We start from the raw sequence: 14,137 nt of genomic DNA on the forward strand, positions 1-14,137 counted from the left end.
ATATACTAGGTTCTCCAGAGATCAGCAGACAAAGAAAGGACTTTGGGATAAACAGCCTGAGTTTAAACTGATTCAGGCTCTGCTTTCTGATCCAGCACACACACAGGACCTTCTGTCCAGAGGGCCCGCCCAAGCCTTAGGGAAGGGTTGGAAGGACTGACACCTGCCAGCACCTGAGGTTGGAATGGGGTGATTACCGGTGACCTTATTAGCATGCTTGTAGGTTCTTTTATTGTTTTTAATATGTTTTCTCTGTCCTGCTTTCACCTTAAGAATAAACATGCTTGCTTAGAAAGAGCTGTGGGGTAACTTCTAAATACTGGCAATTAACCCGGTCATAGCCTCTGGAGAGAGCAAAGCAGAGGCGCTGGCCTTGTAGGCAGCCTGGCTTGCAGGGAAATTCACAGTGTAGGCAGGGAACTGTGCAGCCTGGTCAAAACTCACGTCAGGAGGGAGAGGGATGTGGTCTCTACCCGAGAGACGTAATGACTGAGGAGCCGTCAGCTTAGAGCAGGTGACCTTGGTAGACCACAGAGGGGGAATACAGGGGCAGTTGCCCTTCACTGTGACACCATATATGGAGTTAACCAGGAACAGCGAGTCCAGATTTTCTTCCCTTGCAAACAAGCCCTGAGTTTTTCCTGAGCCTTCCAAACTCCTAGTATAAAATGGGGACAATAGCACTTCCTTTCTCCCATCCTTTGTCTGTCTTTTCTGCTCAGACAGTAAAATCTTCAGGGCAGGTCTGTTTCTTACTATGTGTCCATGCAGTACTTGGCACAGTGGGGCTCTGATCTCAGCTGGGGCCTCTAGGAGGCTACTGTAATACAAATAATAAGCAATAATGTGATCCACACAGCATAAGATACAGCTATCCAGACAATCCCTGCCCTGGGCAGTTATTCAGTCCTTCCCAGTCAAGCCAATGACATTTAAAGACACACCAGACATATTTGGCCATAACAAACCTTCACCCCACACTCACCATGACTCTTATGAGTTTTGCCCATCCCTGTAGGCATATGCTTGGATTCAAAGAGACATCTTATTAAAAGGTTCTCCTGGATGAATAGGGCTGTGAAGGGGTTAATATTGCAATATCACTTAGCTTCTGAGAGTCCTTCCTTCCATTGCTGTGTCAAGCCCTTATCAGACTGAGTTTATCCATTTGAAATGTAAACTCCAAACAGTGTGACCCTGACTGTCCCCAAAATAAAAAAAAGGGAGTTATCTAGGGTAGGTTGATGCTAGAGTGCAAACTAAAGCAGGAGTTAGGTGTGGGGTGGGGGGTTAATTTCTATCAGGACTTCTTTCATGTAGCACAACTTTTTATATCTGTGCCCCAGAGACAAATTAATGGTAGGCAGAGATGCATCAACTCTGGAACTTCAAATTCCATAATATTAAAGTGTGTTTAACTCTAGAAATTATTTAAAGAGGTTTTGGGCCAGTAACAAAGATTAAAATGAGTACCCTTGCAGCTACATGGTCACTAGGAGCAGTGCACTCAAGTGAACAGAGCAGTGCAAGAGGACTCTAGGGACCTGGGTTCTACATTTCCCCTCTCTATGCCTCAGTTTCCCCATCTGTAAAATGGGGATAATGATACTGACCTCCCTTGTAAAGCACTCAGAGATCTACTGATGAAAAGGGCCATATAAGAGCTAGGTATTATTATATTTGGAGTAACAGTGTCATTTTGCATCTTCTGGCTCCCTAGATACCCTAGCATCTCATTTAGCTATGGGAGCAGGGGGGCTGCAGGACTAGCGGGGGGGGGGGCGGGAAGGTTGCCATATACAGACCTGTAATGTGATTGCATTTGATGTGAACACGTCCACAGAATAATCCTATTTTCAAAGGGGAGAAAAGATCTTTGTTTCAGAAAGTCTTTGCACGGCACATTTAACTGATTGATGCATTTATATTACTGTGCACCCGGGTGTGAGTTCTGACTGTAGACAATACAAGGTTTGGCTTGCACCAGCATGCCTTTAAAATCAGGACACAATTAGGAGATTTGGGTAAGTAGGCACTATATCAAAAATACAGAAAACGATAGAAAGCGATGAGAGAACAGAATCTTCACAGTTTTTTTTTAACGTTTTTATCAGAAATGATACATTCAGAAAGGGCAAGATGGTGGCACAGATACACCTCTTACCTTACCTCCATTTAGGTAACTTTCCTGCGGCAAAGGCAAGATATGGGAATAGAATGAAGAAGAAATGTCACTGCAGGTGCCTCCAAGAGCATACATGAGCCACTCTCTAGGGAGAGCCTGAAATCAGATCAGATACTAAGTCAAGTCCATGAGCTGTAACCATTTAAACAAGCCAGAGGTCATGGATTTGGTGGAAGTTATGAAGTCTTCAGGTGTTAAGTTCAGTTGTACAAGGGGTTAAACACAGAAGGCCATAAAAGGCAGTTCATCCAAGGGGCACGTAGGCTGCCTGTTTGCCAAAGGAAGCTGATGTCCAAACGTCTCAGCCAAGCCAAGCAGCTAGTGTATCCTCATTGTCCTTGCCTGATTGCTCCCACATAGCCCGCCTCCTTTTTCTCCTTCACATTGGTGCCTGCTTGTACACTGCCTGCGGCTGACTTTACTTGATCTCAGCAGCCTGCCATTGCTCTCTGCCTCATATAACACCCCTAGGGTGACTAGATAGCAAGTATGAAAAATCAGGGGACCCCCTATCCTGCTGCCACCCATGCAGCATGCCCAGAGATGCACATTTTGGGCGCAATCCTACAAGATGACCAGTGACCTTCACTACCATGGATATCAGTGACAGCTGTACTCGACCCTCTCAAAAATGTGTTTCATTTTCTGTGAAAAAAATCCAAACCCCTAAAAAGAAAAAAAATCAAAATTTTTGCAGGTGGTTTCTCTCAGAAAAACAAAAATGATGTTTCTGTTTTCTCCAACCAAAAACGGGGAAAAAGATGTTTTATATCAGAAATCCATTTTCCATTAAAAAAAAAAAGGGTCAAAGGAAAACCTCTGACCAGCTTTCCTCAGCAAGCACCCCGCCTCAATCTTAGAATGAGCACAGAGACTGAGCAAAAGCCTGAACACATGAGCAACCATGCAATGCCTTTGTAATGATATTGGTTAATTTCCCTCCTCTTTGGTGCATAAGGGATGGAGCCCATGAAGGTTAATGGGACTTCTGTGTCCTATTGATACAGGAACAGTTTCACTTGCTTCAGGACAAAAGGACAGCGTTTGCTTTTGTGGAAACAAACAAAATCACAGATGGGATTTCCAGACTACAGTTAAAACTGCACGAATGCTTCCATGATTATATTCCTTATTAATCAGAGCTGCTCAAGTGTTTAAAAATTTAACTAAAAATTTGGAATTTCAATTAAAAAAGGGAGTGGAAATGAATTTTTCACAAAAAAATCCTGGAATTTCATCCCTTTTTGACCAGTTCTATTATTAACTACAAGGATAAAAATAATCAAAGGATGCAGGGCTAGCCACCAAGTCACTTTAGGGACTGTGCAGTCTCATCTCGGCTGCTTTAGAGTGATCCTCTTTCTAACCAATGGCCTTCCCAATTCGGGCTCAATCTAGGAATAAATTCCATGCCCCGTATTATACAGGAGGTCAAACTGGTGACCATCTGGTTCTATGCTTGTCCAGCACCTGGTCCATGACTGGAGCTCCTAGATGTCATGGTAATAGAAATAATAAATAATAATAATAATAGATGATCATAGTGTCCCTTCTAGCCTTAAAATCTACAGCCAAATTGTAGTAACTATAATTATGACAAAGACGAGGAACTGGGCTGACACTCACCAGTTCATTTGGCCCTCGGACACTGTCCCCAGGCTCTTTGATGGTAATAATCTGCTCACTGCTGACATGGAGCCTAGAGATTAATGGCTCCGCACTCCATTGCAAATTCAGCTGTTTGGCTAAGCACTGGCCTGGCAGGAAAGAGGTGTTTCCTAGCTATGATACAGCTTTTACTTCTCAGTGAGAGCATCTTAACAGGAAATGATTAATTGTGTAGTAGTTTGATCTGAAGCGGCTGGAGGACAAGATAATGGCTGCCAAGGAAGAACTTGTACAGGTAAACAAACAAATTGGTCCCTTCCCGTAAGCCATCCAGAGCCCCACAGCTGCCATTGTATATTGATTAGCTGCTGAGATGAAGGAAATCACTTTACATACCAGCGCAGGACATGCATGCCTGCTTTAGGAAAGGTACCTGGCTGTAGGAAAGTGCTTCGGTCCTATTAAACATCAAAGGAAAACATAACACCTCCTATGAAAGAAATGAGATTTCAGTGTGACAGAGATGCATACCTACCCCACACACAGCCCAGCGGCTGACTGCCTGAACCCAAACGGCTAGAAGTGTGCTATCTTTCACCCCATGGCTCTGCACAACCTCACCATGGGGAAGCCAAAGAGTGAAATCACAGTCAGTAACCAGGCCACAGTCCCGTTTGCCAGACATATCTTTTTTTTTTGGTGGAAGACTTTTTTTTTTAAATAAGAACTATGAAAACTGGGAAAAAAATCTGGAAAATAATGAGAAAAAAGTGAAAAGAAAAGACAGTGAGCAAGAGACTTCCCCAAGTTTGTGATTCTTAGGAACACTCCATTCTTTAACTCACAGAGGTAATATTATGAGACCCAACTCAGTGTTTGTAAAGTGCTTTGAGATCCTTGGCTGAGCTAGGTTAAATGAAGCTTAAAGTATTTATTATCAATAAATGTATTGCTAAATACCATCTTCCCTGATTTTCTTGTCTGCTCTATCACAACAGAAGCTCCCCTATTCTTTGGATGGGCAAATTAATTCTTTTAATGGCTTTCCCCGCTCAACTCTCCACATCAGATTACAGGTGGAACCCCAGCTAGCTGTAATATTTCAAATAAAACCCCAATCTCTCACTGTGCTCACTGGACTTCGGACCTTAAGCACAGGATCCAACCACAAAGCACTCAGTGGCAATCAACAGCCACTCTGACGCCAGATAAAATCTAATAGGCAAACGGCAGCTGGCTGCGAACTTGAAAGGTCTGGGCTCATGTTTGCCTGAGCTTGGAATTCGTAGTAACTAGTTCACTGGGGTTTGATTTTTATGGCAGTGAATGCACTATATATCTCTTAGCAGAGTTAACTCAAACAGAGCAAACTGATGGCCAAATTAATGGCGGCAAAAGGAATATTTGTTGATCTTCACAGTTATATTGCCCCATTGGAAAGTCACTTATAGAAAAATGCTCCTGTTATAGGTTTGCAGATATTTTCCTGTAGGTGTTCTAAGGGAACAACAACTGATGTCAAACAAATCAAGAACAAAAAAAGGAAGGGATACAATTAAATTAAAACGAATAAGCCTGGCTCAGGGGACTTGGCAAGGGGTCTGGTCACTTTCACCTACAAGATGCATGTCAGAATCTGGCCCAGGCTAGCAGGGACTGCAAGCAGCTGGAGGGTGGCCTCTCTCTCCAGTTTCATTCCAATTCCTAGCAGTCACTCTCCCTCATCCCCCCAATGTCTCTTCACCTTTACTGACAATCATGGATGGACAAGATGCCTAAGCACTGGACTGATCACTCCTCCATGGCAAGCACACGGTCTCAGTGAGCCTACTGCGTAGATGCCGCGCCACAGCCAGTGAATCTAGCACCTTTCACGAGCGTGGCAAACCCACTTGTGTAACCACTGCTGCAAATGCTGTTGGCCTTTCCTTGCCACTTATTTCTACATCTTAACTGTTCTGATGAAGATGTTGCTACTCATGCATTACCATTTCAGATTAAGTGGACTTCTTGTTACTTAGGTCTCTTTCCTGCTGATGGGCAAGACAAGCACACCACGGCTGTTTGCATGGGCTCAAATTTCTTTCTGCACTAATCTCTCCTAAAGCAATAACGTGGGGCCTTATGTTATGGCCTGGGACGTAGGCAGTCTTGCCTAGTGGTCAGGGCAAGAGTCAGGTCTAGTGGGCAGAGCAGGCGTCCAGGTTGGGGAACGAAGCCAAGGGTCAGCACCAGAGTCAACTGCCGACCATCAGAACCAGGAATCAAGCCAAAGTCAGAGCGAGGAATCAAAGCTGAGGGTCAGCGCAGAGGTAAGGTATAAAATGCCAGAGCCAAGACTCAAATTAGAGCCAGAACTGGTAACTGATGGAAGCAAGGTATAGCAGCAGGAATCGGAGGAGAAGCAAGGATCAGGAATGGTGCAGGAGTATGGTGGGAGCATAAGCAAAGGCATGGGTGAGTCAGGAATCAGGAACAGGGGTGCAGGAAGCAGGCACAAGCAGCGACCGGTGCAATCACAACAGGAAGTTACCTTGCTTCTCAGACAGCTTCCTGTGCCTCCTTTTGGATTAAATAGCCTGTTAGGACCAATCAGTGAAGCCAGGCGATCCTTCAATCAGCGCTCCAGTGGGTGGGGCCTTGGCTGAGGCTCTAGTCCTATGAGCTTCTTGGCCCAGCAGGTTTTAGCAGACATGGGGTGGAGGCCAGGATGTGGTTGGGTGTCTGGGCACTCACAGGCCTGGGTGCATGATCTGGGACACAACATCCTTGCTGATCACTCACAGACATGGAGATCTGTGATTTGGTCTCCCTCCAGGTCATAATCCACTCACCTGCCAGCCGCCCTGAGGTGCCAGGGACGGACCGAGCTGTTCTTTTTACCAAGGCTGAAACTGGCAGGATCAGCACAACAGCCCAAGGTGTGCAACCGTCAGTGCCTTGGCCACAAGCCATGCCATCTCTCCTGCATCCACCACGAGGATTGCCAGAGCCCACCAACAAACGGTGCCAGTTAAAGTGCACGGGCAAAAGGCCAGAGCAACAGCAGCACAGAGCCATGCTCTGAAACCACCCGCCAAGAGCACAAAGTCTGCCAACAGCCCTGCGCTGCAGCAGCAACAGACCCAGAGAGAACCTCCACGGAAGCTGTTGTGAGATCAGCATGGGGATCAGAACCACACACACACACACACACACACAAACACACACAGGCAATCTTACTTCAGTGGCACCACACCAAAGGAGAAGTTGGCTGAGATCCCAAATCCAGGCCCCAGTTCTGCAGCTGAGGCTCATCTCTAATATGGATTGAGGTGGAAAATACCCAGCCTCTCTAGCTGCCCATAAATCAGGTTGATACAGTACAAAACTTGCACCAGTCTCCAGTTTTATAAAAGCTTGTTTGTCCATAACCAATATTGGGAAAGAAATTTAACTGGGACTTTTTCCTTCCAATCAGCCTGAAAGAGAGAGTTGTTACAGTGGGAAACATTTATACTGTACTAAAAGAGGCATCACGTATACTTTCAACATAAAATAATCCGTGGCAGGCACTGCAATGGGCTAAGCTGGAAAGAAGGCCCTGCAATGTCTGTTAGTATGAGGTACTCGTATACTGTATTTTCTGGCCTCTCTGCCTGGCCAGGTGGCTCTGTAGATAAAGAACAGCCTGACTAATGCTGGACTTTCATCTCAACTGGGATAAAAGTCTGTGGTGTTGCCAAGCTTTTCAGGCTTAGTTAATGGTACAGATCTGACACAGAAACACTTGACACTTCTGAGCCTAAATGAAGTGTGCTGACTAAAATGCTCTCTCTTTAGAAAGGGTTTCCCCTTGGGCGGGGAATGATGTTGGGGGAGCGATGTGGATTAGTGTATTAATCTTCCCCTTTTCAAGACATAGAGCCAGATTCTGATTTAACTTGTACCAGTGTAAACTGGAGTAATTTAGCTAAAGTCAATGTAGTGACTCTGGATTTATACCAATATAACTGGGATCAAAGAGTTTGGACTCTGGGTTCAAGCCTCATTCAATCCAGGAATGAAATTAGTAGAACTCCAGAGCCAAAACTCAGGGTTGCTTTGATCTGGGGGTTTGGTTTGGGCCCACCTGTAGTGAGGAGAGTGATACATCTTATCGTGGGTCCTCATTTGTGAGCCTTAGCAGAAGGGATAATCAGCTTTGGAGTCATGTTAACCAAGTGTCTGTTGTCTCTGAGTTAAATTAAACAAGGCACATTTATGATCACCTTGATTTGACCCTCGCCACTTCTGAGCTCCCATCCGAGAGAGAGCCCAGGGGGACAAATTGCGCCTCATCTGGTTTGGATTAACTCCATTTCAGCGTCTGCCCCTTTCAAATGTAGCTGATTGGACAGATATCACCTCATTATTTGTTCTTCATTTAGCTTTCTTCTTGGTATCAACTTTTATTTGTTTGAATGAAGCTCATACATGCTGACTTATGACTCGTTGGAATAATAAAATTGTATGGAGTGATGGACGTATAGAAGCTACATGTTGCATTAATGCTGTACCAAACATTTTATATTTTTTTTTAAAGATCAAAATCAAATACAATCTGTTTAACACCCTACAACAGTGGTTCTCAAAGCCGGTCCGCCGCTTGTTCAGAGAAAGCCCCTGGCGGGCCGGACCGGTTTGTTTACCTGCCGCATCCACAGGTTCGGCCGATCGTGGCTCCCAGTGGCTAAGGTTCACCGCTCCAGGCCAATGGGGGCTACGGGAAGTGGCACAGGCCAAGGGACATGCTGGCCGCCCTTCCTGCAGCCCCCATTGGCCTGGAGCGGCGAACCGCGGCCAGTGGGAGCCGCGATCGGCTGAACCTGTGGACGCGGCAGGTAAACAAACTGGTCCGGTCCAGCAGGGGCTTTCCCCGAACAAACGGCGGACCGGCTTTGAGAACCACTGCCCTACAACTAAAACTGTGACCCTGAAGGCTAGAGCTCGTCAAAGAGTCTATTTTCACTTTCCAGGAAAAGTTTAAAAGAAAACGGACATTTTTTGACTATGTCAAAGATTTCCTAGAATGTTTAGGGTTTTGATCAAAAACCTGAAAAATGTTGGTTTTCGATTGTCGAAAGACATTTTTTTTTTTGGTTGTCAAAAATGGAAAAATTTTGGTTTTTTGACAGCCTCTTCACAAATTATTTATTTTTTTCAATGAACCCACCAAAAAGATTCAGTGAAAAGTGTAATTTTCTTACAACGGTTTCTGTATTGTAAAAAAAAAAAAAAAAGCAGTTTTTCATCCCCCAAAATTTTGAGATGAAAAATGTTTGACCAACTTTGCTGACAGTTTAGTTGCCAAATCACATTGTTCTTTCCAATATGTGTTATAGTTTAATTTGAATACGGCTACAGGACCAGTCAGGACTCCTGCTTGGAGAAAGACAGAGACAGAGACAGAGAGTCCAGACTCCTCTGGCTTACCTGCACCCTGAAACTATTCCTAATCCCCTGAAGGTCTTGTTCTTCAGAAAAGAGCTAAGTCTCACAGGAAATAAATGGGAACAGATGAGAAATACAGTGCCTGACTCCCCCAGGGCAACCTTTGTAGTTTATTTGTCTAGTTTCACTTTACATTTTGGAAAAAGAAAAAAGATTGAACTGTATTTTTAATATAATTCACACCCACAGCGCTTTACCACTGCGGCTGTTTATTAACCATTTTAGAAGTGATCTCACCTTTCAAAGGATTTGATAGTCTCAGAAAATAGGGGGAAATGACCCAATTCGCCATTCCACTTTATGCTGCTAAAACCCAAGTCATATATATCCAACTTACACTAGGTTAGGTAAGATTGGACAAGTAATAAATTGGGGTGGCAAGACCCAGTTTCGACCCATTAATGATTTTACAGAACACCGATTGCATGCACTCAGAGTCCGTGAAATGTACATATTGTGCACTGATCACCGATGGACTGAAATCAAAGTGAAATAAACTGAGAGCAGCCACTGCCGCCCCCCCGCCACGCCGAGCCCCTTCAGCCAGCATCTCCTAATGTAACTGCTTGCTTTGGTTCAGAAGCTGGCGCATAGCAAGGGGCTGCCCTTGCAGCACTGCCGCTGAATAGCATTGCTCACATATCTCAGCACTGGGTAAAAGGGGGGGAACAAAAGGAACGGCTCTCGTTCTGACCGAATCAGACATCAGGACATTAAAACTGAACTTCAGAGATAGGAGCCTTTTCAATGCCAATGTGGCTTAATGAGGCCAGAAGGTAGTGCCATTCCAGAAGCAATTATACTATGCAAAATAGCAACCCATGGGGGAGGCAAAGGTGGGGGAGGAGGAGGAAGACTTGCCTCTGAAGCCTGCAGGGAGATTTTGAAAGGCAAAGTTACCTTTGGTCTCCCGAGAGCGGCCTTTCCAGTCTTTGCAGCAGCACAGCCCCATCTCAGGTGCTGCGTCTCTCCAAGCCTCACAGCCAACTGGTCATCATTATTCCCACGAGACTGCTCCCCATCACGTAGGTACCCCCAGCAGCATCCTAGGCAGCAGGTACCACAGGAGGATGCAAAGGGCCAGAGCTACATCGCTGGCCCCAAATTGAGTCTTCCCGGGCCATCGGCCGATGCTCAGACATTCTGTTCTCTCTGATCCCCCTGCACGTTTGTAACACTGCTGGCTGGACAGTTTCTCCTGCTTGTTTCCCAACTCACACCAACCCTCTAAGATGTGCAGCCCAAGCTCATTCCCTGCCAAGTCCTGCAAACATCCCAAACACAAACAGACCCTGCTAATCAATTTGAGAACTAGCAGATTGTTGCCTCGGGTCTCTGCTCCTTTATCTCCTATATTTCTGGCTGGCCACGGCGCATTTCACTGGCTCCTTTGCCTATTAAACTTCCACCGCTTATTAATTATATGCGCCCCTCTCTGAAGGAGTGAAAGGCCACGAGAGGGGGCTTTATGTGAGCAGCAGATGCCTGTTCTCTGATAGCCGGAGGGCAGCAGACAGACTCTGAATGTAAACCCTAAGTGTGCAGAAAAAGACACCAGAAAGGCCATGTAACCTCATGCAAAACGATGTCAGCAGAAGAAAGAAACGTCTCATTCCCCTGCCTTTCCCCAGATTAAAGCCTTAACAGTATATCTCTGAGACGCTCTACTGGGAAGCACCAAGGCCTGTGGAGACCTCGCTTTCTCTTAAAGGTCAGTGCCACTGTAGCAATATTCCATGGGGTTATTTAAACACCCCCTTTTAATTGCATTAACCCAGCAAAGCACCAGCCGCACAGGCGAGGCACCAGTCACATTCTGACGTTTGTTTCAGGTCAAAGGGAAAAGGTTATTAATCACACTGAGGTTTACTGACTCTGATCATTCCAGGTTTGTTTTCTAGGCCGTTCAGCTCTCAGTTTTAAAACAGGCATGGTCCCTGTTTCTTGAAGACCTGCTGCCTCGGAGAGTGTATCCCTGCTGTATGTTTGACAGCGCAATAATGCAGCTTTGTTTTGCTTTGAGCCTCTGATACACCTGGGCCCCTGTAAAAAGCTAGGGTTGAGGAGCTCAATAATAAGAGACAGCAGAGGGAGAGAAATTAGGAGGCACAAGCGAAAGATTGGAAAAGAAAGATACAGGAGAGCAGTTCTGGGGGCAGGAGGCCAAACTGCAGAATTGACGGCCTTTCAACAACAGCAATGAAGACACGTAGGGGATCAAAGAGACAGAGAGAGACTGGCTGGGGCAAGATTATGGAGGAGTTTAAAAACAAGGAACCCCATCTTGAAAAACAATTAAATCTATTCAGGACAGGCCTGATCCTGAGAGGCATACAGGACCTGTATCTCCTATTGATTTCAATAAGAGTCTCAGGTGCCTAGAAGGTCTCTAGATTGGGCTCCCAAAGCAGAAGAGATTGTCCCAAAGCACCCAGAATGAATTATAGGGTGGAAGTTTACTTGCTCTCTGACTAGTCAAGGTTCGTTTTCTAGGTGATTCAGAGGGAAGAGGTCCCTGCTGGACACACTGTTGCTATTGTTAGTGAGAGTCATCCCTAAATGCCAGCATTCTGTACTGACAAAGCACCAGGTGGTAGGAGATGCAAGTCCATCTTTTCCAAACCAACTGCTGCAAGAGAATTAGTTATTCTGTCTGTCTCTTCTTACTCGCAGAAACTACTGCAAGCCACTCTGAAATGAACTACGCTGGGAAGGCAAATCCTGTTCGGAAATGCCTTTTAGCCATCAGCATCTCTGAAACCTTTCACAAGGAGAAAAGAGAAGTCTGTGCAAAGAACATTAACAAAGCAAGAACCCGCTCTCTTCTCTGAAGCAAGATTCATTTTCTGAGCTTGCACTCCAGCCAAGGAGTGGGAGGGTGGACACACAAACCACCTGTCCACAATGCCTGGGTATTAAGCTGGCAAAATTCCCTGAGTTCAGCACAAAACCAAACTCCAAACAGTCCACAGGAAAGAGGAAGCTTTCTACTTACCGGGCTCTCTATATAACACATTTTCACTAGATCCCCCTGACTGCCAGGTCAGAGAGGAGCGGGCAGGGGTTGTGGTCAGAGCACACTGTGCACCAGCAAACACTGTCTAGCAGATGAGCCCTTGGGAGCAATTACAAGAAGGTATACTTTAAAGCAGTTTCTAGCCTCTGGCTAGCAGGTACTCAGCCTTTATGCATTTTAAGGTTTAACTATTGCTAAGTACCACATAATCTCCAAGGCAGGCTGTGGAATCCCCATCACAAGAGGTTTCTAAGAACAGGCTGGACAAACCCCTTGTCAGGGCTGGTCTAGGTTTACTTGGTCCTGCCTCAGTGCAAGGGGCTGGACTTGATCACTTCTCAAGGTCCCTGCCAGCCCAACAGTTCTATGGTTCTGTGCTCTCAGGCTGACCAATAGAGGCCGCTGTTTAGTTAAACACATTTCTCTTTTAAACAATCCAAATGTCAGTGTCACTTATTGAGAAATGCACATGCCTTAGAATGTGTTATGAATGTTTACGTTTACCAGGTGTCACTTCTTCACATTTAAATTCTAAGTACACTAAAGTGTCCCAAGGAACCTTGGGAAGCCAACAAGAAGCTTTTCTCTGTTTCTTTGTGAGCATTAAACTAAGTGGTCCCATGAGAATGCAGACAAAGTTGTCGTCGTTGGATTTCACATACAGTGACACTGTGATGCTTTTAGAATAGAAACCTTTTCAAAATACAATCTAAATAAATACAATGCCAAGAGAAATGGGGGCGGAAGCTTCTGATGTGTTGACCACGTGGCACTTGAATGCATTTTACATTGCAGGAGTTTTAGAATGAGTATTGATTCTATGCACATAGGCAGGGATTTTCAAGAGTGCTCAGCATTGGTCTAACTCTGTTCCCACTGAAGACAATGGGAATTTTACCAATCATAGAAACATAGGGCTGGAAGGAGCCTCAAGACAGATGCTTGTCTAACCTAATCTTAAAAATCCACAATGAGGGAGATCCCACAACCTCCCTAGGTAACCAGCTCCAGGGCTGAACTATAATTATGGTTAGGGAGGTTTTTTTTCTAATGGGAGCAGAGTTAAGCCAGTGCTGAGTGCTTCTGAAATCTCACCGATAATTTATATGCCCAGGGCTTATTCAGACTCCCATATTCACACAAAACCAAGTCTCAAGATCCTCCAAATCACAGAAGCAAACTCCTCACTCTGAAAAGGTCTTTTGTAAATAAAGCTCTTTACCGTAAGAGATTTTCAAAGTGTGAGTGTATGTTTATCAAATATTGGTTGGCAAAAAGAAGAAGGAGGAGAAGGAAGAGGTGAAATGCTCAAAGAATAAAGGATTAGGAACATTTCACATCATTATAGCTGCAAAGTTATTTATTCCTACCAAATAGATTGGGGGTGAGAGGGGGAATTGCATCCAGTTTAGCTGTGAAATTTCAGTAAAATAGCTGTGGTTTGAGAGAGAAGGGGAGGTTAGAGGGAGGTTGAAAATAGCAAGCTACAGACAAATCATGTCTCTCCCTAATAACCTAAGACTCTGTATACCCAATACGCACTATGTACCCATAGGACCCTCTATATGCCCTGTTAGTATCTACAGAACCTGAAAACCCCATATACACTAGTATATCCTACATACAACAGCATGTGTATGCTGCATGTATTCTGTATACATTGTTCAGAGTAGCAGCCATGTTAGTGTGTATCCGTAAAAAGAAAAGGAGGACTTGTGGCACCTTAGAGACTAACAAATTTATTAGAGCATAAGCTTTCGTGAGTTTATGCTCTAATAAATTTGTTAGTCTCTAAGGTGCCACAAGTCCTCCTTTTCTTTTTACGTATACATTGTGCACCTCATTGACCAATTGTC

The 14,137-nt window shown here is 44.9% G+C and overlaps 1 protein-coding gene across 3 annotated transcripts in view; it reads right to left on the reverse strand.

The window, feature by feature from the left end:
• The window catches only part of ARHGAP22 (Rho GTPase activating protein 22), a 233,883-nt gene that overhangs the window by 137,629 nt on the left and 82,117 nt on the right, over positions 1–14,137 (reverse strand). Inside the window, exon 1 of one of the 3 annotated variants that reach the window (XM_084633581.1) lies at positions 10,166–10,472. The exons of the other annotated variants lie outside the window; for them this stretch is intronic. Within the exon in view, the coding sequence (XP_084489707.1) occupies positions 10,166–10,217 (52 nt within the window). The 5' untranslated portion in view covers positions 10,218–10,472. Of the gene's footprint in view, positions 1–10,165; positions 10,473–14,137 lie in introns of those variants that run through there. 3 annotated transcript variants of the gene reach the window in all.

This window comes from Lepidochelys olivacea (genome assembly GCF_965140295.1).
Source record: "Lepidochelys olivacea isolate rLepOli2 genome assembly, chromosome: 7".
In the NCBI taxonomy this organism is placed as follows: Eukaryota; Metazoa; Chordata; order Testudines; family Cheloniidae; genus Lepidochelys; species Lepidochelys olivacea.